General features: G+C 44.8%; 1 protein-coding gene across 2 annotated transcripts; it reads left to right on the top strand.

Annotated features, from left to right (window-relative positions):
- On the top strand, nucleotides 1-25,139 carry ASH2L (ASH2 like, histone lysine methyltransferase complex subunit). 2 transcript variants are annotated; one of them, XM_083480524.1, is made up of 17 exons: nucleotides 2-169; nucleotides 4,308-4,377; nucleotides 5,812-5,957; nucleotides 8,901-8,989; nucleotides 9,838-9,932; nucleotides 10,921-11,016; nucleotides 11,986-12,081; nucleotides 13,010-13,085; nucleotides 14,011-14,028; nucleotides 16,791-16,884; nucleotides 18,664-18,881; nucleotides 20,615-20,782; nucleotides 21,545-21,738; nucleotides 22,223-22,315; nucleotides 22,414-22,512; nucleotides 23,134-23,193; nucleotides 24,937-25,139. In XM_083480524.1, the coding sequence occupies exons 1-17, from the start codon at nucleotides 33-35 to the stop codon at nucleotides 25,042-25,044; spliced, it is 1,857 nt and encodes a 618-aa protein (XP_083336650.1). In that variant the 5' UTR covers nucleotides 2-32; the 3' UTR covers nucleotides 25,045-25,139. The 2 variants fall into 2 exon arrangements, with proteins under 2 accessions (XP_083336651.1, XP_083336650.1); XM_083480525.1 differs by lacking the exon at nucleotides 14,011-14,028 and having other exon boundaries at nucleotides 1-169.
- Nucleotides 25,140-26,585: the final 1,446 nt, after the last annotated feature.

Here is a 26,585-nt window from a genome sequence, read left to right as displayed (position 1 = left end):
AGTTCTCGCGAGAACCTGTTTCCAGCGGGAAGATGGCGGCGGCGGGAGCGGCGGCTCCAGCGCCGGACGAGGGAGGAGAGGAAGAGGCTACTCCTCCGGCGGCTCCGGAATCTACGACCGGGGAGGCCTCGGGCTCAGCGGAGCAGGGGACAGGGGACTCCGAGACCGGGTAGGGCCCGGCGATAACGGCTGAGGGAGAAAAGCGGGCACCGCCGCTGCTATTGGCTAGGGAGCCTCGGCTCCCGCCGCCTGCTCCTATTGGTCGGGGCTCTCGGGCCTGCCTCTCATTGGTCAGAGCAGTGCCGTCCTGCCCAATCAGCTGCGTCCGCCTTTCTGCCCGCCCCAACCTTGCAGCGATTCTCCCTGTGCTTTTCTCGCAGGCGCTGTTCTTGAACCCAGAACCCATTGCTGCTTCCCAGCCGGTGTTCATGCTGCCTGCAGGCGCCAGCTTTCTGCACTGCCTCCCCCCGCCCTAGGAATGGGGCTGTACCTGAGCAAGAGAGTTCAGTCATGGAATTGCAGGGTCGGAAGGGGCCCCCAGGGGTCATCTAGTCCAGCCCTCCTGCAATTCAAGAATCTTAACGAAAGCATCCAGGATAGATGGTCGCCCAGCCTCTTGCTTAAAAGCCTCCAGTGAAGGAGAGCCTGCCACTCTCCTAGAGTTGGTTCCACGTTGATGGAGCATCTCCTATGGTCAGAATGTTCTGGTTGGAATCTCCTTATTTGCAATTTGAATCCGTCGGTTCGGGTCCTGCCCTCTGGAGCAGCGGGAAATGAGCTTGCTCTGTCATCCATGTGGCATGTGCTCACCCTGCCATTCTCTTGGCCCTGTTCAGAGAAATAACAGTAAAGTTAATAGGTTCTCACCTATGGGTGAGAAAGTTCCTTCCACAGAAACCCGAAAAAGCCAGAGCCATTCATTTTAGATTTAGAAGTTATCTTAGCTAAGTGGGCCTGTGTTCCGATTCATTCTAAGGCCACTTGTTTCCAAGCGTAATCAAGTGTGATGTAATGGCTGGAGCATCAGGGTGGGGCAGGTGGTACCCAACTGCAAATTCCCACTTGGCCGTGGAGCTCGGTGGGGACATTGGGTTGGTTACTATAATTAATAATTATTATTATTATTTGTACCCCGCCCATCTGGCTGGGTTTCCCCAGCCACTCTGGGCGGCTTCCAACAAAGATTAAAAATACATTAAAATGTCACACATTAAAAACTTCCCTGAACAGGGCTGCCTTCAGATGTCTTCTAAATGTCAGGTAGTTGTTTATATTATTGACATCTGGTGGGAGGACGTTCCACAGGGCGGGCGCCACTACCAAAAAGGCCCTCTGCCTGGTTCCCTGTAGCTTTGCTTCTCGCAATGAGGGAAACCACCAGAAGGCCCTTGGGCTGGACCTCAGCGTCTGGGCAGAACGATGGATGGCGACCGCTCGGGGGTCGCATAACTATCTCTTGTGTTGCCTACCTCACAGGGTTGTAAGAATAAAATCAGGGTGAGGAACCATATAGTAAGCCAGTTTATTTCACATTTTCCACAGATACTTTTGCGCTTAAAGCAGTTTGTAGAAAATAAAGCGGTAGTAGAGTAACTCTAATAAAAATTAGTAAGGGAGACTTGGAGGATGTTGGCAAATCAGGGGGCCTTCTTAGTTGTGGTTCCCTGTGTGTGGAATGCTTTATCCAATGAAGTCCACCTGACACCTTCACCAACATTTTTTGACCCCAGGTAAATACTTCCCTTTTCCCCCCACCTGGTCTTTAGTGTGAGCAGTCTCTCCCCCCCCCCAAAAAAAATGTTTATGCCTAAACGTAGAAGATCAGAAACCCTCTTCCATTACTAGCTCTGTCCTGAAGGCTCCTAGTGCAGGAGGGTTCAGGATTTCAAGTGGAGCAGCCATCCCTGCATGACAGCCTGTTTTCTCCACTACATATATGCTGCCTTGAATGCCGTGATAGAAAGACAGGGCATAAACGTAATGCTGTTGTGCATGCCTGATGCGTGTGTAAAAGGAAGTTTGTGAGTGCAATTTCCCTTCCTAGATCAGAAGCAAGGACAAGAAATTAAGGAGTGTTGAATGATGTTGGATTGAAATTAAGTGGTTTTTAGCTGTAATGGTAAAAGGAATATGATAAAATGGTTTTCTTTTATTTAAAGTTATAATAATCTAAGATGTTGGATAGGATTTGCTGTATAAATAATTTGAACTGGATATACAAGACGGGGAGGTATGAGGAGGTCGGGGAAATATGTTATGAGAAAATAAGTTGTGAAATTTATGTGTTTTTGTTTTTTATGTTTGCTTTTTTCTTTTTGTTTGTAAAAAAATGGAAACTCTAATAAATATTTAAAAAAAAGAAGCAAGGACAAGACATTTGATGTGCATGGGCAATTTTTTTTTCAGTGGAAGAGCACATGTTTTGCATGCTGAAGATCCCAGGTTCAGGCTCTAATTCAGTTGATAGGTGATGGGAAAGACCTCCACCTAACACTCTAGCAGCGAGCTTCTGCCAGTCGTGGTGGGCAGTGCTGGGTCAGATGGACAAATAGTTTGACATGGTATAAGGCAGTTTCCTTTTTCCTATCCTGGCCCCTGTGTATGCTTCCTTGCTCAGGAGGCAGCCAAGTAAACTGTACCAAGGTACCAAAGCTGAGTGAGACTCCTCTCTCAATGTGCTCTCTGGACAAGCATCTGACTACTGAGTATGAGAAGGATCCTGATGACAGAGAAACTTGAGATAGCTCAAGATTTTCCTTTTCTTTTAAACTTCGTTGAAGAAGCTTTCTGTTCTAGGAATAAAGGCACACTTCTACATTTAGGCCTCCTTTTCACTTTGTGGACCTGTGTCAGGTCAGGGTTAATCTCTGGTTAACAATAGATTAAGGTCAGATAGGGTCAGCAAACTTTTTCAGCAGGGGGCTGTTGCTTAGACCTTGTGGGGTGCTGGACTATATTTTGAAAAAAATATATGAACGATTTCCTATGCCCCACAAATAACCCAGAGATGCATTTTAAATAAAAGCACACATTCTACCTATGTAAAAAACACGCTGATTCCCAGACCATCCGCTGGCCGGATTTAGAAGGCGATTGGGCTGGCTCCGGCTGCTGGACCTTACTTTGCCTACCCACGGTTTTGAAAACTACACGGTTTTGAATGATGCAAAATGGCTGAATGGACAGTACAGTGGTGCCTCGCAAGACGAACGCCTCGCAAAACGAAAAACTCGCAAGACGAAAGAGTTTTCCGTTTTTGAGTCGTTCCGCAAGACGAATTTCCCTATGGGCTTGCTTCGCAAGAAGAAAGCCCATAGGGAAATCTCCGGGGACCTCTTTTAAAGTGCTGGCGGTCAGGAGCAAAGACTTTTGCCCCCCGCCGGCCTTCAGAAGAGGTCCTGGACCTCTTCTGAAGGCCGGCGGGGGGCAAAAGTCTTTGCTCCCCCCCGCCTGCCTTCCCGGGACAGTGGAGACTTCTCCGCTGTCCCGGGCGATCTTAAAATGCTGGCGGGCGGTGGCGAAGCCTTTCTTCGCTATCCCGCAGCGCGTTTCTCCGCTATCCCGGCTTTTGAAGGCAGGCGGGGGGGGGGAGCAAAGACTTTTGCCCCCCGCCGGCCTTCAGAAGAGGTCCTGGACCTCTTCTGAAGGCCGGTGGGGGGCAAAAGTCTTTGCTCCCCCCTGCCTGCCTTCCCGGGACAGTGGAGACTTCTCCGCTGTCCCGGGCGATCTTAAAATGCTGGCGGGCAGCAGCGAACCCTTCGCTGCCGCCCGCCAGCATTTTAAAAGCCCCCGGGACAGCGGAGGCTTCACTGCCGCCCGCCAGCATTTTAAAATCGCCCCGGGACAGCTGGCGGTGGGAAGAAAAGCCCTTGCCCCCCCCCAGCCTTCAGAAGAGGTCGGGGGACAGACTGTCCCCGGACCTGGTCTGAAGGCGGTTTCCATAGGAACGCATTGATTGATTTTCAGTGCATTCCTATGGGAAACCGTGCTTCGCAAGACGAAAAACTCTCAAGAAGAAAAAACTTGCGGAACGAATTAATTTCGTCTTGCGAGGCACCACTGTAGAGTGGGTTTTGTGTGTGCCTTGCTTTTTTAATGTATGTTCTTTTTCATAGCTGTCCTGCATATCAACCTATCTTGGAGGTTTTAAAGCAGAGGTTGGGTGGCTATCTGTTATGGATGCTTTAGTAGAGATTCCTGCATTGCAGGGAGTTGGACTGATGACCCTCCAGGTCCCTTACAACTCTGTGATTCTATAATGCATAAAAAGTGTACAAAACATGATGATGACTTTCTGTGTCCTTCAGGGGGGATGCATCCCTGGCCGATGTCACCGCCACCATGGAGACGGAATCTTCCAGTGGAAAGGATGCGCTGGTACGTGAACTGAGTCTACTCTGCTGGGATACCACATGCATGGGGAGAGCTATGTGTCCTGTGAATGAACTGTTTGGGGATTTGGAGGTAGTCTTTCAGTCCCTGGATGTCATATTGGGCACCACAGAACAGTAATGCATCCACAAAGCCTGTTAAAGGAGCCCCTGGCATGATTAAAGCGCCAGTCGTCATCATGTTTGTTGCTAGACTATTTTGTAGTCAATGAAGGAAGGGAAGGCATGTTCTTCAGCTCTCCAAAAGTAAAGCAAAATATTCATGGCACATGGCATATCTCATGCACTTCTTAGGCTACTTAGGGATTGCTGATGTGTTGTGTTGCAAAGGAACAACATGGTTATTATAAAGGAATAGGAGAAGATGAGAAGGTTTTAAAGGTGAGAATTTTGACTTATTGGCAGATTGCCTTTTAACCAGAAGGATAGCAGCATACTGGGGCGGGGAGAGGGTTTGAGATTCCACATTGCTTACCACTGGACAGATGAATCAGATGAATTATGCACTGTTCATGGTGGGGTTTCTAACACTTTCTATTGTAACATGCTTTGTACTGGTTTTTAAAAACCATCTGCCAAAAAATGTTTGTTAACTCTGAAAACACCACCCTAAGGTAAAATTTGGCCACCTGTCTATGAAGTGCAACATCTTTGTCTTTTACTGCTCCTGGATAGTGGGCTAAAGTGGATCCATGTATTCCTACCCCAAGGTGGAAAATTATTTCAATGTGGCATGCTAATGCAAACCTAGACAAAGTGAATTCCTGAGCCTCTGTAGGGTTGGTGTGATCAAAGTTTACCCACAAACTTTTCTTCTCTTATTTCACTATATAGTTTGTTTTTTATGTTTGTTTGTTTTCCATCCAATTTATACACTTATGTAACTAGAAAATTAAATAATTGCATCTTAACACAGGGCAGTCTCTAGTCGACTTACAATTAATTTTTACAGTTACAAAGTTGTTAAAAACCAGAATTTAAACGATCAAATTAATACATAAAACAGCAGCTTTTATAGGGTTCGGAAAGTTTGGAAAAGGAAGCTTATTGTACCAAGATGTAGAAGTGATCTCTTTCTGTATCATGGAAAACTAATGTTTAAAAAACCCCCACACTTGTTGCAATTGTTCTTAAATGAGATGAATGTCATAACTTGTGTCTTCCATTCTGGCAAAACTAGCCTAGCAAAAGGCATTGAAATGTGTCCATTAGTGTTGGACTGGGACTGTAGAAATCACAGCCATACAGTTCATGAAATAAGTTTGGATCTCTCAGCCCTCATAGGGTTGTTGTGAGGATATAAAGCAGGGGAAGAGCTGTGTGTACCACTTCAAGTTCCATGGAGGAAGGGTGGGATAGAAGCATAATAGATGTTGTTCTTAGCTCTTCCTTTGGTACACTTGCACTGATGTTGTTACAGGAGGGTGTTGGCGACAGTTCTGAAGTTATGGATAATCAGACCGGCTCAGTAGATGAAGAGAACGGACGACAGCTGGGAGAAATAGAGCTGCAGTGTGGAATTTGCACCAAATGGTTTACGGCAGAAACATTTGGCATTGATACCACGTATGTAGTATTTGCAGTTTTTCCTCCTTTTTGAGCCATGTGATTCCCGTTTGTACTTGGATTCTAGTTTGGTCCTCCTAATAGACACATCTTAAAGAACTTTCTAAATGTTCTGTCAATTTCTGTATGAAAAGTTTTGTAATTCCAGAAGAGGGCAGTATGAGCTCAGCTACCTAATCGTTTTCTAAATGTATTTACTCGGAAGTCAGCACCACTGAATTCACTGGGGCTTTAATTTTCTATGACAGCACAGTGTTAGTTTTTTCTCTCAAAAATGCTACCTAAGGTATTGGGCAGGATTCACCTAACAGGTCTTGTGTGAGGACTTCTGCTTGCATAATAGGGCTTCCCCATGGCTCTCATGCCCCCCCCCCAAATTGGCTCTGGGGCAGCTCCCCCAGAACAGTGCATGGGGGGGGGAGGAGAGGGGAGATTGTTTTGTCTGGCAGGTTGCAATGCTTGTGCAGATGGAATGTTCATTATTGAAATTGAAATACTTTATTGTCACTTGTACAACTTGTATACAGTGAGATTACACGAGCACCCCCCACTCAGCTCTCTTAGTACCAGTTTTGTGCGTGAGTAGGTGAAGTATTGGGAGCTCAGAGCTGCAGCGTATGAATGCACCTCCATCTTGGAACAATTATAGTACTGCATGGAATACTGCTCATTGGCTTCAGTCCTATACCTACCTGCGAGAAAGCTCCATTGAAAATACCGATCCTTCTCCCAAGTAGTCATGCACTGAGTTATGCTGACTTTAGAAATTCTATTTCTGAATCTCTCTCTTGCTTTTTAGCCATATGCCTTTATAGCTTTTTTGTGAATACGTGTGCAGCAAGGTATTCTTAACATAAACACCAAAAGACTAATATATGATAAATGATTTTTCCACTGTAAAAAATAAAAGGAGGGAACAACAACACAGTAGCAACTGATTTTCTACACAGAAATAATAATCCCTTAGACAAAACTTTGATTCTGTTTTGTTGAGTTTTGCATGTCATTTTCTTGATGTCCATGCTGAACATTATTGAATAGTTCATGGTACCAGTAAATATCAAGTGGTTAAACTGCAGGCTTCCCCAAGACTTCTTCCAACTCTCAGCTTGTGAAAGAAATACACAATATCCATTCTTTTATAAATTTTCAATTAATTTAACCTTAAGCTAAAACCTTGGTTTTATCTTAGCTGGCGTGTGATTTGTGAAGCGGCAAACGTTTTATAGGACTGCTGGGTAAAATAGGCATTAGTTTTATGATTTCTTTAAGTAATATTCTGCTGCCTAATGAACTTGCTGCATAATGAACTGTGGCAATGACCTTGCTTCTCTGTGTTTGTGTAGCATCGAGCACACATAGAACTGAGAAGTGATAATAAAACAAATTGTGCCAAACACAACGCTGTGGAGCTGCAGTCCTTAACCTACTTAATTTGAGAAAACCCATCTATTTCAGTTATCCTGAGTATACTGTTTATGAATTACAGTCCTGGATGTTTACATTTTTTGTAATTCCATGAAAAGTTGAATTTCTATTTGCTTGCTGGTGTTTCCCTGAAATGCTGACAACCTTGGCTTAAGCGGAGCGAGCAAAGGCCGTTTTGCTGGCTCATTCTAAATAAAAGGATCCAAAGAGGTTGAGCTGAATTGCAACATTCCATGGAGTCAGTAAACAAAGTGGGGCTTGAAAAATATTTTTGTAGCTATGTGAATTTTAATGAACTGGTCTTAAAGCTGTGGTTTGTAGGCCATCAACTCGGCTCACTTGATCTGAAATTGAAAGATTGGTCCCACAAAGTTAGTACAGTGGTGCCCCGCAAGACGAATGCCTCGCAAGACGACAATGTCTTGCGAGTTCCTGCTGGTTTTTTTGCCTCCCCCCCCCCTTTTTCTAAGCCGCTAAGCCGCTTATCAGCTGATCCGATCAGCAGATAAGCCACTAATAGCGCTAATCCGCTAATCCGTCAATGGGCTTGCTTCGCAAGACGAAAAAACCGCTAGACGAAAAGAATCACAGAACGGATTCTTTTCGTCTTGCGAGGCACCACTGTATCTTCCAACTCCATCATTTGAAGCCATTCTTTTCCAACTTTGCACTGCAACACAGCAACTTTCATGCACCAAAATTGATGTTAACCAAGCAGGGGCTTCAGGTGGCTCAAGCGAGTGAGCCAGCCTGCAGGCTGTGTTGCAAGATAGCAACCCCCAAGGTACAGTCTCTCTTGTGGGGTTGAGGTGGGAATTCTTTGCTGCATTGAGACTAGGCACTTGCTTAGACCAGGAACACAGGAAGCTGCCTTTATACCATTGGGCCACTTGCTTAGTATTGACTATACTGGGTAGCAACACTCCAGGGTTTCAGGCAGGGGCTACGTCAGGAGTTACCGGGGACTGAAACCGGGATCTTCTTCACGTGAAGCAGAGCTTGTCACTGAGCTACTGCCTTTCCCCAATATCTGGAATATTTAAATGCAGGTACATTATCTAGATTGTAGATCAGTGCTTGACCTACAAGGAGGTTGGGGTGGGGGCAGTCAGCCTATTCACCTTTTGTGATGGCTTCCTTAGTTTTTAGAAGAATCTTGGGCTGGGATTACTTGGCTAAAATGGGAAGAGGTTGACTATGGGTCATAATTTGAAGAGCATTATGCATAGATTAGGCTATATCTCAGTGTCTTTGTGGAAAAGTTGCATGGAATTTTGATATATTTTGTTTCTTAGTTCTGCCTCTCTAGACACTTCAAACTCACCCTAAAACCCAAACTTCAAGAGTGGTTAAAAATAGGATGGGGAGGCTTTAAGGTAGTTTTCAATCTTAAATCCTTTAGTATTGTTAGCTCTAATTCTATAAAATTGATGGGGATTTTATTCCTCTGTCAGAAGCCAGTACTCGTTACTTATTTTAAAGTAAGAAAAGGAGCACTGCATTTTTGTTTTCCAGAGCCTGCCTGCCTTTTATGACCAACTACAGTTTCCATTGCAATATTTGTCATCACAGTGGGAACACATACTTCTTAAGAAAACAAGCAAGTAAGCAAGCAAGCAAGGGGAAAATGTCTTGTCTTTTATTTGTTCCTATACTTCTAAATCTATAACCTTCAAAAGGTGGGATTATCATGATTTCACCTTTTCTCATTATGTATATGACAGCCTTCAATATAACTGTGAGAATATCCTCTTTCATGGCAGAATGCTAACCTGCTGAATCTCAGAAATCCTTGGCTAGAGATGATTTCAGTTAACCAGGATGAAAGGTTTTATGATATGAATCAAAGACCATGTTGCCAAAAGCTGCTGATAACCCAATTCTAATATGCTACCTTGAAGTCTCTACCAAATGCAGCAGATTCTAAAATGCCTCATGCTTTCATTTGGAACCAGATAAAATAAGTTTCCAAATTCTTCCAAAGCTGTGCCACTAGAAACTCCGATTTCACTTAAATATTGAGTGTTTTGGTTACCTTTTCTCTCCTTGTTGATTTTATATAAAAATTGTTCACAGGAAGAGTCAAATGAGCCGTGGCCCTTATGTCCGGCCTTTATGCCATTTTGAACAATTTCGAATCTTCCATTGTGAGTTTTGTGTGACATTCTGGGAGACATCGAGCTAATTGCCAAAAGCAAAAGAGAGCTTGAAGCATTTCTCATCTGACCCGGCATTGTAGTTGCTGCATTTGGAAGAAATTCCAGAGCTATAAGATGTGTAGCTCACCCGATTGCTCCTTTCCTGTCAAACTATTTCACCAGCTCTCTACATCTTTCCCAATTCACCAAAAGCCTTTTCATCACCTGATGCTTCCATAATAGTAGTATGCTTTGCTTGTGCAGGGCAGCCAAAGATAGCCTGCTTCATTTCTGTATCTGTTCTTTCCCTGAAGATCTGAAGGAAATGTGTCTTAGTGCGCTGGCAAACTTAACCTGGCAATCAAGGACCCAAGATGAACACCCGAAAACAATGTTTTCAAAAGATAAGGTAGGGGTTAATTGTCACAGTTGTAGCTCTTGGCATTCTGTATGCTTTGAAGCACGTGGAAGAATTTAGGGGACAGCTAAGATAGAACTCATCTCGCAGATACCAGAGGGAATTTTTGCCTGTGGAGGACGGTTATGCAACCCCTTATCTTCCATATGAAATGGGACAGTTCAAAACAGGGGTGCCATATCAGTGAAAACTAAACCGTATCCTTGTACAGTGGAACCTCGGTTTTTGAACATTATCCATTCCGGAAGACCATTTGACCTCCGAAACGTTCGAAAACTGAGGGCTGTTCGCAAATTAAATGGCGGGGGGGGGGATGAGAAACATGCCTCAGAAGCCATTTGATTTCCGAGGTGCATTCAAAAAAGGAAGCATTAACTTCCGGGTTTTCAGCGTTCGGCTTCTGAAATGCTTGGCAGCCAAGGTGTTTGAAAACCGAGGTTCCACTGTATTTGGTATGTACATTTGCTATCCTCACAGAGAGACTCAAATTATCTCCATTATTTTAGTTCGTGGAAACTGTCAAAGGCCTTGGTTCTTAACTGTGCCTTCATCAGTAATGTGCTTTTTGCGTTGGAAAACACTGATTATACCCTGCAAGTTATGCACACTGCAGTAAGTTTTCATGGAACTGTACCTTGGTGAATTTAGTTCATGTTCTTTAAACTTTGCCCGCTAATATATTTTGTCCAGTAGCTTAAATGCTAGAAATAAGTAGATAATCATGTAGATTGGTGATTCCCAAATGGTGGTCTGTGTAACCCACCCAGGGGGTCTATGGCACCAGTCACATAACAAAAAGTACCATAGAGATATCAGAATTTTCCAAAGTAGGAGGTCCATGGCTTGACTTCTGAAAAACGGGGTCTGCAGTACTTAGCTGATTGGGAACCACTGGTATAGATTACCAAGTTTCTCCCCAAAGTCCCATTTTATCTGTTTAATAAAATACTCTGCCTTTTTTGCCTTTGATTTCAAACAGGATATTATACCATTCATTGATAAGTATTGGGAGTGTATGACGACACGACAAAGACCAGGGAAGATGACTTGGCCAAATAATATTGTAAAAACAATGGTGAGTCATGATGATGATGATGATAATTAATACCCCACCCATCTGGCTGGGTTTCTCCAGCCACTCTGGGCGGCTCCCAACCAGAGCCGTAGCTAGGTGATTTTGCATCCCTGGCAGAACCGTCCAGATTGCACCTCCTAGCCATGGACAAATTAGCTCTTCTTTCTGCCTCTCCTCCAACCTCCCGCTCCACCCATTCAATTCACCGTCTATTTAAAACCATTTCTTATGAGGCAGTAATCAATATTTATATTTATGGACATATTTTTAGCCGATTTTGCTCCTGCGCCTCCCCCCCATCGCCTGCGTCCCTGGCGGGGGCCCACCTCACCATTCCCTAGCCACAGTCCTCCTCCCAACAGAAGATTAAAAACACGATAAAACATCAAACATTAGAAACTTCCCTAAACAGGGCTGCCTTCAGATGTCTTCTAAAAGTCAGATAGTTGACATCTGATGGGAGGGCGTTCCATAGGGCGGGCGCCATTACCGAGAAGGCCCTCCGCCTTGTTCCCTGTAACCTCACTTCTTGCAGTGAGGGAACCGCCAGAAGGCCCTCAGAACTGGACCTCAGCGTCCGGGCTGAGCGATGGGGTGGAGATGCTCCTTCAGGTATACTGGGCCGAGACAGTTTAGGCTTTAAAGGTCAGCAAGAACACTTTGAATTGTGCTCAGAAGCGTACTTCAAACATATGTATGAAGTGGGACATAACAAAATTGCAAATTTCTTTTTATTAAAGCTTGGTTAAGAAGCTGGGTTTTTTTAAAAAAAAAACATTGGTTTGAAAATATACCTGTTGCATTAGTGTACCCTTTAATTTTTTAAAATAAAATCATCTGTCAGCCTCTATTTTATCTCAGCCACCATAAGCGCTTGTCTTTATGGCAGGAAAAACCCCACTACATAACATCCCAGGTACTTTTGGCTATGCCATTAGCACATGATTTTGTTTGAATGTTCTACTCTAGTGTAAAGAAAGGGACGTGTTTTTGGTAAAAGAGCATCCAGACCCAGGAAGCAAAGATCCAGAGGAAGATTACCCCAAATTTGGACTCTTAGACCAGGTATGTCATGGGAATAAAGTGAGTAAGGTTTATGCATTTTTAAAGCACAGTATGCCTGCAACCTGTGTGGGGGTTATGTTATGGGAATTGCTCCTAAAGCCAGAATTATGTATAGTCAAAATACACTGGCACGTGGGATTTCCAAAGTCCCGGACGCATGGCCCCTTTATACCCCTTTTTAAATTTTGTGAATTTTTTTTGGCCAAGTTCATAAAACTGAATGCATGCAAGTTAAATGTGCTCAAGTTGTGGGCTTGCTGTATCCTAAGATTTTTTAAGTGCTCAAAAAATAGTCCCTGCGCACAGAGTGATCATCCAACTGATACAAGATGAAAGGAAAAACGGTTGGGGAGGGAAGAAGAAAGTGAGTCTTAGAGCAGCTGTGCCTTTCCTTGGTTGAGAGATACGGCCAGGTTGCTTCCCCCCCCCCCCTTGCCATGATGATATTCCTGAGAGGCAGCCTCTCAGTGGCCCTAGGCTTCTGACTGGTGACAGAGGTCAGCATTGGCCCCCCTTCAGCTCTGCGGTTTCAGGATAGTGATGTTTGCTATCTCAGTTACTTGATCATTTCAAAATATTGCTGAATTATTATTTGTCAAAGCTTTTGAGCAGGTTGCTTTAATGATCTATTGAACAACAGGAACTTGGACACTTGGGGAGATGAGGCCCTTTGTCGGACAGAAATCATTTGTATTGTTACATTTCACAAATTTACTTGGCACAACTTCAGTCCTAAACATACTTAACCTGGGAATAACCCCATTGAATACAGTGGGATTTCCTTCAGAGTCAATACGCTTGGTGGGATTGTGCTGTAAAAGACCTGCTTTATCTTTGAAATGCTCAGATCTTGAGCAGTGAGATTTGATCCAAACAGCCTAAGGCATGTAACTTTTAATGGTGTGTATTTGATTTTTCCTTCTTTTAGGATCTTGCTAATATTGGCCCTGCGTATGATAACCAGAAACAGAGCAGTGCTGTATCTACCACCGGAAGTCTGAATGGCAAGTTCCTTTTCTTTTCCAAGTGGGGAAATCTGAATGGCACATTTTAAATTCTCAAGCCCTAACAGCTTCATTGCTCAAGTGGCATCGCCTTTACATGGCATTCCTGTGCATGTTTCCTTGAAAGTGCCACTATATTCAATGGGGCCAACTCTCCAGTAGCGTCCATGGGATTGCAGCCATAACTAGCTTAATCTTGAGATACCCTAGAAGTCTTACTAACTGAGAGATACCCTTAGAATATTAAATTTGACCACTTGGCCCCCCAGAATTTAGCAAAATGAATCTGTGGTTGTATTTCACTGCATGCAGCTATGTTTTCAAGAATTTGTAAATGCTGAAAGCTAGAAATTTCTCAACTCGGATTTGGATTTTCTTTTTAAAAAATTAGCATGGCTGTGCTCTTGCACATCTCCCATTGATCCCAGAGCAGGCTGTGCAGGCGAACTTTCCAGAGGATTGTGCTTCCTGTAAGCTGAGCCTAAAGTACTGCAGATCTTGTTCAGGATCTTCGATATAGATGGGTGTCTTTTTCTGATATTTAGCAACTTGCCTGGTCACCGTAGCCGGAATTCTGTGTGAGCGAGTGGATGGGCTGCTGGAAGAGGGAGGAGTCACTCAACCTCTTGTCTGTTGCCTGTGGGTTTGCTGCATTTCCATACTGGCCACAGAGGGAAAGTGAACCCTTTGATTTGCTGCCTTCACAGAAACCAAAGAGGTTCACGGTGCAGAGATGCCTCTCTCCTCTATCAGCTCACTTGGTAGAAGTTAGCAGGGGGAAATTGAAAATCAGGCAGATAACTTTTGCAGACTGGTAATGTGCAGGGCTAATATAAGTGTTTTTATCTCCATTTCATGCTGTGGTGTTTTCTTTTTTCTCTCATTAAAACTTGACAACTACATGGTGCAACTTCTGTTCTTTCAGGTGGAGCCTCTTTGGGAGGTGAATATTTACTTTTCAGCTTCTTAAAACTTAAGTATTGTGGTTCACAAAATCTTTTCTTTCTCTTTTCCTTCCTTTGTTTGCCAATCATTTTACATGCTAAAAATAATTAATCCCAAGGCTGTCATATACATTTATGGGAGTAACCATTAAAAGGGCACATCAAATTACACATTAACGTGAAGCATCAAAAGCTTTAAAGGTCACATTCTGCCTTTCACTCGTCACTTAAACTACATTTTCTCCAAGTTTATTTTATTCTGCTCACTTGGCCTCTGTTGGGAGGCCTTGAGATGTCCCTGGCTCTTCAGGCTCAGCAACTGTAAAATAGGAATACTGATAATCTTCCCTACAGGGTTGTTTCAGGGCAAGGAAACGCTGGTGCCCATTTTTGAGCTGAAACAATCAAGCTGTAAGGATAAATAAATAAGAAATGCATGGGGGAAATGGCTTTAAAGAAATTGATTTGAACATTTGCACCTTTTGGTTTTCTGCCTAATTAGAGGTGTTAAAACAATTACAACTAAAACCAAGTTTGTGCTAACACTGACTTTTGGATTCAGACAACCAGTTTTTACTTTACTTATTTGATGAGCTTTGCTATAATCACTGTAAACTAGGTTGTCCTGAGAAAGAGTTTGTTATTCTTAGGCTCAGGACACCTTGGTGAAATCACTGCTCCGTGTGACAAGTCCCAATTTCTCAGCCTAGCCTATTCCTCAGGATTGTTTTGAGGCTAAAATTCATACCCCCAGTGTTTCTTGCTCAGAGCTCATTGAAGGAAAGCTGGAGTACAAACCTGATGTTGATTCCAAAGTCCAGTTTGGGTTTTTTTAAATGAAAGCTGTTTTCACGGTTTTAGAATAGGAGCCAGTCATATGATGGATAGTTACCTTTCTAAGAGGTTCCCATTCTGCTGTGCCGAGAGAGAACTGGTTCCCTGGTTTCACACTGAGAAGAGGCACTGTATAGATAGAAAGTGGAAGGTCTCTGTTTTGATTTTTCACCCAAATCTAGAAAGCTAGAACAAGCATTTTGAGTCATGGTTGTGCAAAATATAATACAACCTTCAAAGGCCGTATTTTCTTTCATTTCTAGAGAGATTTCAAAGCTTGCTATACTTGTAGTTATGGCAACTTATGCTACTGTTTGAAGGTGGTTGTCTGCAGTACAAAAAACTTTTAGCTCTGGGTTCATCAGGAGCAGGGAGCGTACATAATGGAGACGTCTACTGTTGATGCTCATATTTTGTGCACATCCCTTCAAATGAATCCAGAACAGTTCAACACTCAGAGTCATCTAAAGTGAATTGGAATCGCCCTCTGAACATAAGCATGGGGGGGAAAACCTTGAGCAGTCACTTTTTCCATTCCAGTGACTCAGTACAAAACTGGTATTAAAAGAGACAGTCACATGCATGTGGCAACACTGAATTTCCTCCATGTGATGCAATAAGTGTCACGATTGTGACGAGTTTGGAAGCTGATGGCTTGATTCCCATGTCACAAACTTGCAGGGTCTCAGAGAGGAGCACATAGCTGCTTTTTGCATCTTCACTGAGCTAAGCCAACGTTTGGTTGTTATGTTGTCTAGGCCTGGCCTTGTGATTGAGCTCCTTCCGGACTACTGTCGTGTACTCATGTACTTTTTGAGTCACGCTTTTGGGAGCACACAGTCTTGATAGCCTCACATAGAGGGACATGGGTTCTGTCTCATTTCTCATAAAAACCACCCCAAAATATGTTATGGTACAGGTAATCAACATTTAAATAATTTTTAGTATGATTCCTTTGGCAAGCTTCTTTGGCGCCTTTCAGTTTGTTAGCAGCTTTTTGTAGTGTATACAGCTGTTTATACCTTCTCCAAGTCCTAAATGGTCTGAGCCCGCCATCTCCAATATTGCTGCAAATGCTTCCCCCACAAAGTAGATGCTGTCGTTTCACTGGCACACACACAGGTGCATACATACCTGCGAGGCCCTTGGATAAGCAAGCACAAGAAGGGGCGGGGGGAGAGTCACATGGACTATCAAGCAGTTGGTACCACCAACGATCGGTTTCTAACACTGCAGAGAAACATCTTGTGCTTTTGGTTTTTCTAGTTTGCTGTCTTTGAGTGGCGGGTGCTTATAGTTGATGCGGAGATTGTGTGTCCAAGTGTATCTTAACTATTTTGTGCAGTGTTCAAATTACAGGGGGACTTGAGCAGGTGGGCCTCTTACCTTTTGTGTTGGTCCCCATAGTAATTGTTTTTAGAAGATTGCCCAGGTCATGGGAAGGCTTTTTTGTCAAAACCTGGAAGGCGTCATGGTGTAAGGGTTGTGGGTTTCATTAAGGATCCCCTGACTTTTTCTCCCCATGATTTGAGCACTGATTTTGTGTAGTGTTGAAATGAATGACAATCTGATTGTAGCTTATTTATTCCTCCTCCTCTTCCCTTACTGACTCAACTCCCTTTTTTATTTTATGTGTTTCGAATCTCCATGAAAGGGATGACAATGACTTGCTTTTAAATTAATACATGCCTGGTGGCACTTGACGTGTTAAGGTTCTTCTGTCTTAATCAAAATGCCGCTTTGATTGACGCTATACAAAACAAAATGTAAGCAGTTTTAGATATGAAAATTCTGCTTCTGCTTGAAAAATGTCTGGTTTTGTTGAGATTCAAACGCATACAGGGAATGTTGAATTGATTCGTTCTCTCTCTCTCTCTGAGTTGTATCTTCAAATGACAGACATGTTTGTGGCATTTTCTTCCCCAAGGGGGTATTGTGGCAGGAACTAGTGGGAAAGGAAGAGGTGCCAAACGCAAGCAGCAAGATGGAGGGACTACAGGTGCAACCAAGAAAACCAGGAGGTAAGAAGGAAGGAGATTGTCTTTAGTATGCAGATAATCAGGGAAAGGGAATAACTTGTCCACATGGTAACCTTTTTAAATAATTTATTGACTACTGTTGTATATTACTTTTGTGCTAAACTACCCAAGATGGTTCAGTTTAAACAGTAGAAAATAGGGGAAAGTCTGTGATAAAAAAAAATGCCAGGCATTCTAGCTGGTGCAAAATGCAGCCCCAAAATGCTAATAGCAGGGACGCGGGTGGCGCTGTGGTCTAAACCACTGAGCCTAGGGCTTGTCGATTGGAAGGTCGGCGGTTTGAATCCCCGCGACGGAGTGAGCTCCCGTTGCTTGGTCCATGCTCCTGCCAACCTAGCAGTTCGAAAGCACGTCAAAGTGCAAGTAGATAAATAGGTACCGCTCCGGCGGGAAGGTAAACGGTGTTTCACCAGAAGCGGCTTAGTCATGCTGGCCACATGACCTGAGTGCCGCAACCCCAGAGTCGTTCGTGACTGGACTTAACTGTCAGGGGTCCTTTACCTTTAGATGCTAGTAGCAGCCAGTAGATTGAACATGTGGCACTACCTTTGAACCAGTTGGACTGTGATAAGGCCAGATTCCCATAAAGACCATCTGCCACGATTTGGCACTGCCTATGATCTGGGTTAAACCTCAGCGCCTAGGACTTGCCGATCGCATGGTCAAATCCCCGCGGCAGGGTGCGCTCCCGTCGTTCGGTCCCAACGCCTGCCAACCTAGCAGTTCGAAAGCACCCCCGGGTGCAAGTAGATAAATAGGGACCGCTTACCAGCGGGAAGGTAAACGGCGTTTCCGTGTGCGGCGCTGGTGCTGGCTCGCCAGATGCAGCTTGTCACGCTGGCCACGTGACCCGGAAGTGTGCGGACAGCGCTGGCTCCCAGCCTATAGAGTGAGATGAGCGCACAACCCTAGAGTCTGTCAAGACTGGCCTGTACGGGCAGGGGTACCTTTACCTTTACCTTTACCTTTACCTATCTAATATCTGCCCCGAGGTTCTTTGTATGCCCACTGGTAAAATAAATTGAGTTGGCAAGTCCACAAGAAATGGCCTTCTCATTGGTGGCCCCACAGCTGCTATTGGGTGACAGAGAAATGGCAGAACTACTCAACACCTACTTTGCCTCTGTCCTCACCCAAAAGGAAAGCAATGCCCAACCTGGTGATAACACAATAAATGATGCAAAGAAGGAGCTGCAGCCCAAGATAGGAAAAGAGGTAGTAAGGGAACACCTAGCTACTTTAAATGTATTCAGATCTCCAGGGCCTGGTGGTGGTCTCTCCTTCCTTGGAGGTTTTTAAACAGAACTTGGATGGCCGTCTGTCATGGATGCTTTAGCTGAGATTCCTGCATTGCAGGGGGTTGGACTAGATGACCCTCGGGGTCCCTTCCAACTCGTAAGATTCTGTGATTCTAAAGATTGTACAATTCATTGCAAATTTAAAAGTGCCGTATATATTTTCTTAGGTGATCTTTGGGGTTTGATATGCTCTGTTTTGTGCCTGCCTTTGCTGCAATTGTTTGCTTGGTAATTGGGGGGGGGAGCATCCTGCAGTGTTGAGCATGCTTCTGAAACGAAAAGCCAAATACTTGATGATGCACTCTTGGGGGGGGGGGCTTCCTTCTTACATCTATATAAGTAATAGCAAAAGCAGGGCAGGGGCTCAGGGAAGAGAAATGTTGTTGAATGACCAACTTTTTTTCCTTACTTCCCATCAGCTGTGCTTCCATAGATTTTCAATTCCTCTTTCTCCATTTCCCAGCGATCCTATGTTCTCTGCCCAGCGTCTTCCGCCCCACGGGTACCCGTTGGAACACCCCTTTAATAAAGATGGATACCGTTACATTTTGGCTGAGCCTGACCCTCATGCCCCTGACCCAGAGAAGCTAGAGCTAGACTGCTGGGCAGGCAAGCCTATTCCTGGAGATCTCTACAGAGCCTGCCTGTACGAACGAGTCCTCCTGGCTCTGCATGACCGAGGTACGGAATAGAGCTCTTTCCACACTTATAGGTCAAGGCTGCAGAAGATGTAGCACTGGTGCAAAACTGGGATAGATTTTCTACTTCTTTACCACTGTGTTACTACAGGCTATCAAGAGTGTTCTGCATAGAGGCTTTTCAGACTTTGCATGTCTGTGTGACATTTACAGGACGCAGGTGATGCTGTGGGTTAAACCACAGAGCCTAGGACTTGCCGATCAGAAGGTCAGCGGTTCGAATCCCCGTGACGGGGTGAGCTCCCGTTGTTCAGTCCCTGCTCCTGCCAACCTAGCAATTCGAAAGCACATCAAAGTGCAAGTAGATAAATAGGTACCACTCCGGCGGGAAGGTAAACGGCGTTTCCGTGCGCTGCTCTGGTTTGCCAGAAGCGGCTTAGTCATGCTGGCCACATGACCCAGAAGCTGTACACCGGCTCCCTCGGCCAATAAAGTAAGATGAGCGCCGCAACTCCAGAGTCGGTCACGACTGGACCTAATGGTCAGGGGTCCCTTATGGCTTATATGGTGACATTTACAATGATGGTGTTGATAATGGCAGCATGCCTAACTTGACTCCACATGGTGTCACAAGTTAACCCCCATCCCCTGGCTATTTCTGCTTCAAATATTCAAGCTGGAGAGGTGGTGTGGCCCACATTGAGAGGAAGCTGAAGGATTCAAAATGGCATCCTGTAACAGAGGCAAAGGTCTCCCTGGGATGTCTGTGTGCACACACATTACTTTAAATCTCATTCCACAGCGTCAGTCAGAATGGGTGCTGAGCTCTGTATCTGCAGCCTCCCTACCCGTCTGCAAGTAACAACAAGAATAGACTCAAGTTGCACAGATAAGACTGCGGCCTCAAACAGCCTTGCTCTGCACATAATTTTAAAAGCTGCCCTTGAAGAAACTTGAACTGGTCCAAAATACAGCAGACAGATTACTGACAGGAGGTCCTTTTGAAACTCATATAACCCATTTCTCTTCAGTGTTTTAAGCCCTAAATGACTTGGGCCCCAAATAGCTGAAAGATAACATCCTTTCCTACAGACCCTCTCAGGTGTTAAGATCAGTAGAGGGGGCCTTATTGGTAATTCCACCACCCTCAGAAATTAAGGGGTTGTTGTGGCCCAGAAGATGGCATTTTCTGTGGAAACTCCTGAGGAATTGTGAAATTCCTCAGAGGGGTGTGCCTGGCACCTTCATTATATCATTTCTGATGAATAGACCTGAGACCTGTGTTTTCAGAACCCACCTTACCCCTGTGACTGCAGTTGGTTTTCACTGAGTTTAATATTGAATTTATAATTGTTGTAACCCGCACTGAGACATCATGATGATGATGATGCAGATGCAACAGAGAAGAGATCCTAGAACATTTCAGTCCTTGGTGCTTGCTTCACTTGCTCACAGTTGATAATTTAAACACGCAGAAGGCTTTAAGTATTCTTCCTCTCTCCCTAACTCCAAAAAGTGAAGATATAGGGAACCAGGCAGAGGGCCTTCTCGGTAGTGGTGCCCACCCTGTGGAACGCCCTCCCATCAGATGTCAAGGAGATTATAACCTTTAAAAGACATCTGAAGGCAGCCCTGTATAGGGAAGCTTTTTCATGTGTAATGTTTTATTATGTTTTTATATATGTTGGAAGTCGCCCGAGTGGCAGGGGCAACCCAGTCAGATGGGTGGGGTACCAATAATTTATGATTATTATTAATTATTTACAACAACTGCAGCTCCCCAATTGAAGATCTCAGATGACAGGTTGACAGTCATAGGAGAAAAAGGCTACTCCATGGTACGAGCCTCACATGGGGTGCGGAAAGGAGCCTGGTACTTTGAGATCTCTGTGGATGAGATGCCTCCTGAAACAGCTGCCAGACTTGGTTGGTCTCAGCCGCTAGGTAAGCCTGCTGGCCCTGCGCTTTATTTACTGACATTTAGTACCTGGCCTTTCTCTCATCATAGAACTCCAAGGCAATGTGCTTTGTTGTTGTTGTTTAGTCGTTTAGCCGTGTCCGACTCTTCGTGACCCCCATGGACCAGAGCACGTCAGGCACTCCTGTCTTCCACTGCCTCCCGCAGTTTGGTCAAACTCATGCTGGTAGCTTCGAGAACACTGTCCCACCATCTCGTCCTCTGTCGTCCCCTTCTCCTTGTGCCCTCCATCTTTCCCAACATCAGGGTCTTTCCCAGGGAGTCTTCTCTTCTCATGAGGTGGCCAAAGTATTGGAGTCTCAGCTTCAGGATCTGCCCTTCCAGTGAGCACTCAGGGCTGTGCTTAAGGTTCCCAAATAGTCTCCCATCTTGGCGCTTACCAGGCCTGCTGAGTAAGGTTGCTGCATCATACGCCTTCAAGCCTTGCTGTGGGATCCATTCTAGGATCTCCAAAGGGCTGTTGCATCAGCGCAGCTAACACAATTGCAGTCCTCTGGGGACTGAGGCATGACTCTTCCTGCCTGCTTGCCCTCACAGCAGGGCTGCCATGGTACATCACTGCAGGCAAGGAAATCTGGGCCAGCACCGCCACCTCCCCACCCAGGTAGAAATTGGCGATAAACTTTTGTCCTCATTCCTTCTCCCCCTTCCCAGGAGACCTCTGACTATATATAGATGGCATGTAAGTCCAGGCAGGTACCTTATTGTGAACCTCCTGTTTTCCTCAGGAAACCTTCAGGCTCCCCTTGGCTACGACAAGTTTAGTTACTCCTGGCGCAGCAAGAAAGGCACCAAGTTCCACCAGTCAATTGGCAAACATTATTCCTCAAGCTACGGTCAGGGAGACGTGCTTGGTTTTTATATCAGCCTTCCAGATGAAACCGAAACTGCCAAATCGCTACCAGATACTTACAAAGATAAGGTAAGGAAGGGGTGTGCACTTTTAAAGGGGAGACTTGAGCCAAGCTTTGACCTTGATCACTGTGTGATCTGTCCTGAGAATACATATGCTATAATAAACTATTATAGTAGACTCCTCGGGTCTCTTACTAAGCTCTAATACATATTTGGACTAGGTAGTTCCAGTCCTTCCGCTTCATGGCAAAAAGGCTGAATGGGAAAGGTACAGAAGGTAGCATTTTTTGGTGGTCCATCTATTCAAGTACACACACTTTTAGTTTTTGCCTTGCCTTGCTTTTCTCACAGTCCCATTGTGCATTCCTGGTGTTACCACCTCAGCCTCCGAGTCTCAAGGACCATCTCACTGAAGTGTCTTGAGTTCCACACACGATTTGGCAAGCGTGGAGGTTTTCTGCCTCAATAGCCAGTGTTTGTGCTTCACTATTTTAGTTGCGTTTTTGTGCCTTGACTAGGTGTTTGTCCTCCTCCACTGCTTACCTTCTTAGGCTTTGATCAAGTTCAAAAGCTACTTGTACTTCGAAGAGAAGGACTTTGTGGATAAAGCTGAGAAGAGTTTAAAACAAGCTCACGGAAGCCAAGTAAGTTGGCGTTTGGAAGGAGAAGCCTGCATGCAAGCCCTGCCCAATAAAGGAGAACTGCAAGCCTCCTCGTGTGATCCCTGTCTGTCTCTTTTCAGATAATCTTCTATAAAAATGGTGCCAGCCAAGGAGTTGCATACAAAGATATTTTTGAAGGTGTATATTTCCCTGCCGTCTCTCTGTATAAAGGCTGCACGGTATGTACCAGTGGGAGGCTGATCATGAGTTCATCTGATAACTCTTGGATTTGAAACAAAGAGGGTTGTCTGGATCCTTAACAAAAACCAGGCCCACACTGGCATGAACGTTAGCTGTGTGCTTGTGGTAAGCAGGTGTTTCCAGCTTTTCGCAGTTGACAGGTCCAGGTGCTAATGTGCAGGTGCCAGATTCTCCCTGGTCTCTCTTCCTCACCACCTGTTTACACCAGTGCCAAGGGCTAAGGGGCCTGGCCCCTGGGATACTCTCTCCTCTGGCTGCCCATTTGGTTTCTACACTGGTGGGAGGGCCCTGTTCCTCTACCAGCCTGCTCTCTGGCCTGCATGGAGATCTTTGTCACTTTATGGCTTCCAGACTAGCACTCGTTCTCAATTAGTTTTTTTCCTTCGGCATCCCTAAAGGAGGTATTTAAATTGTGCTTAGTTGTCTAGTTGTGCGCTCCCCCCCCCACACACAATTCTTCCTTTTCCTATTTTACTAGCAGTTATCCAGACTCACCGAGCCTGTTAAAATTTCTATAAAGTATCCTCATCAACTGGGTGTCTTTCATAGCACCATTTCCCCCAATAGCACTAAACTAATAGGTCCTTTTCCTTTTATAGGTTTCTATAAACTTTGGACCCTACTTCAAATATCCACCAAGAGATATCAGTTACCGCCCGGTAAGTAGGAATATGAGAATGATTTTGACATGTGACTTTCTTGGGCAATGGAAACTTCAAGTCTTTGTGTGTTGAGAGTCTAAGAGTCTGTGTGTTCAAAAAAAAATATTCCCAGATTCACTGACCCAGAAACCTAAATTTCAGCAGTATGAGTAAAATATGCGAGTTAGACCAAGGATGTTGAGCTACAGGGATGAAGGAAGGAATATGTGATAAATGAAACAATATCCCACAACATGTCGTGTTCCTAAGCATTTTTCATGAGAGCTAGAAACCTATAATTGGAGCTCGATTCCAAGGACTCGCGGCAGTTGCCAGATTCTGTAGACAGTAACTCACTCAGCCATGCAGAATTCCTGTATGTACATAAAGATGCAGTCATGCTCAGAGTAGACCCATGGAAATATATGGCTAATGTAGGCCTATTCATTTCAGTGAGTTTTGCTCTGAGTAAATGCTAGTTGGATACAATGCATACTGCATTGCACTTCAGAAACACTGAGCAAAATTAGCTCTGGATTATGATTGAATTGCCACCTTGAAAGAAGCACAGATTAGGTGTTACACTCCAGGTCAGCTCTTCCCTTGACCCCAAAGAGTGTGTTTTTGACAGGCAGTTTTCATTGTAGGGTTAGGTCCCTCGTGTTGCTGGACCTCAACTCTCACTGTCCTCAACTGCTCCAGCCAGCAGGAGTTGGGAGTCCAGAAACATCTGGATTCTCAATGCTTGTTTTAGAGCAGCGATGTCCAACAGGTCAAGCAGGATCTACTGGTAGATCCCCATGAGGTTTTGGTAGATCGATTTCTGGCTCCCTTTCCTCAGCTCAACAACTTTGACCTGAACAAAAAAAAAACGGGTGGATCATCACCAGATTTTAATTCTGAAAGTAAATCGCAGTCTCTCGGGAGTTGGCCACCCCTGTTTTAGAGGAACACTCATTGGATTCTGATTGTTTTAAGAATCCCATTTCAGTTACCACCTGGCAGGGGGAAAAGCTTGGGTTTTGCCCGGGTAGGTGTGCAACAGGCCCTCCCATCAGCTGCTGCCAGCATAACCCATTCATCGAGAAATGATGGAAGTCGCAAGATCTGCAGGGCCACATGTTCTTTGCACCTGATACAGAAACTTGGAGCATGCAGGCCAAAATACTACTCACCTCCATTACTCTTTCCAGTCCCCATTGCAACGGGCCTGTTTCTCAGTCGTGGGAGCCACTTGCCCACAGAGCCTCCGTTTTCCTGGCATCCAAACTTAAATCTATTTGCCCTCTCTCAGCCAATTTCTGCATCCAGACCCTGGTCCAGGGCCAATTCTGATGGAGATACTGCGGCAGAAAAATAGAGCTGATAGTCACCAGGTGGTCCTTTGCCCCAGTTCTCCTGCTGATCACTTCTAGTGCCTTCATACAGATACTAAATAGCACTGGAAATGGATGGCCCATCGGTCTTCTGCTTCTGCTTTTTTATCATCTGTAGTTTCACTTTCACCAGAACGTTTGGTTCATTAGATGTTGTTGATGTGCAAGCCGCATTAGATGCTTAATTAACGGAAAGGCAGAATTTAAAAGTTCAAAATAAGCTATGGATGGGGAAGCTGTGGCCCTCCAGGCATTTGATATCAACTTCCACCGAGTTTCAGCCAACATGGCTAATGGTCAGGGATGGTTGGAGTTGTAATGCAACAAGACAGGTCCCCTGAGATAGCTGACTTCTCTCCCTCCCACCCCCCTTCCTTCTCCACAGATCAGTGACATGGGCTGGGTCGCTGTGGTGGAACACACACTGGCAGATGTCCTCTACCATGTAGAAACAGAAGTTGACGGGAGGCGCAGTCCACCTTGGGAACCTTGAAAGACATTGTATATATTGGGGTTTTTGTTTTGTTTTGTTTTGTTTTTACAAAAAAATAAACAGTACCACTTGATGTAAAGTGGAAAAGAAATAAATTTTGGGTTGGTTTTTTTTTTTTTAATTTCTGGACTAATTGCCGCTCTCTTAAACCTCCAGTGGAATGCTGGCTGAAAATGGGGAGGGGAGATGGAGTATCCTGAAAAGGGACATAGCTGGCTGGTGGGAATCTTGAACAGGAGCAGCACAAGGCAAGGCTTTGGTACGAGTCCCAGTTGTAGTGGGCAGTAGAGGGGTCCCGTTTATCAGACGTGGATGCATGCTTCAGTCAGAACAACAGTGGTTTGCTCAGACAAATTCCTGAGCTGCAAAGTGAAGTCGCAGTAGAGAGGAAAGGAGGAGGAGGAACTTGTATGATTTTAATACTACTCTTGAATGCTGAGAATTCCTGCTGAGAACCTGAGGGCCCTGCTCCTGCCTCCCTCCACCAGGCCTAGTGTGGGGCCTGACAGGCTACAAAAGGACTGCTGCTGCCCAGCAGAGCATTCTGTTTACATTCCTTTAAGCTGCTTTTTAATTGTAGTTTTTCATTTTTTAAAAAATTGTTTTAAACTATTTTTACGTGTGTGTGTTTTGGTGGGAGGGGTTATTTGGCTGTTTCTGTTTCGATTATATATTTTGTGTTTTTATGTTGTAATTTTATCTTGTGAACCACCCTGAGACCTGCGGGTATAGGGCGGCATATAAATTTAATTAATAATAATAACACAAGCCATACAGTATGAACTAGCAGATAACATTTGAGAGAGGTTGCTGTAAAACAAGTTTTTTCACTCTGGCACAATATGCACTTTTACAAATGTTTAATTCTCTCTCACAGAGTGTTTGTTGTGGGGGAGGAAGGGAAAGGAGAATGTTAGCCGCTTTGAGACTCCTTAAAGGGAGTGAAAGGCGGGATATCAAATCCAAACTCTTCTTCTTCTTCCCTTTTACCACTGAAGTGTCATGGAGATAGAATTCTTTGCTTGTGTTGGGAGATAAGGAGCTGCCTGACACCGTGTACTCCAGTATTGCCCATTCCATAATGCTTCTCCAGAAACTCTGGCAGAGGTCTTGCCCATTGCCTTCTTAGCTTACTGTTCTTTTAACTAGAGGGGCAGGGTTAGTCCTCTCCAAACTGCTACCCTCCAGGTGCTGTGGACAACAGCTCCCTTCGGCCTGGCCATCGGTCCTGGCGGCAGCGGTGATGTAGTCTAGAACATCTGGAGGGTGGCAGGTTGCGAAAGCGTGCGCTAGAGGTGAACCTGCAAAGTGAAAGTGCCCTGCCACTGAGCTGTGGACCCAGATGGTACATTGGCCATCCACGTTCAGAAGCTGCAAGCTATAGAACAGGGATAAGGAACCTGTGGCTCTTCAGCTGTCATTGGACTCCAGAGCCCATCTTCCATGGCAGTTGTCCATGCTGCCAGGGGCTGATGGGAACTGGAGTCCAATAACATTTGGTTGGTCACAGATTCCTGTAGCATACAAAATAAAATTCATTT

This window comes from Podarcis liolepis (genome assembly GCF_965112155.1).
Source record: "Podarcis liolepis genome assembly, chromosome: 16".
Classification (NCBI taxonomy): domain Eukaryota; kingdom Metazoa; phylum Chordata; class Lepidosauria; order Squamata; family Lacertidae; genus Podarcis; species Podarcis liolepis.
The sequence above is the reverse complement of the archived record's forward strand: the minus strand, read 5'-3'. Positions and strand labels throughout refer to the sequence as shown.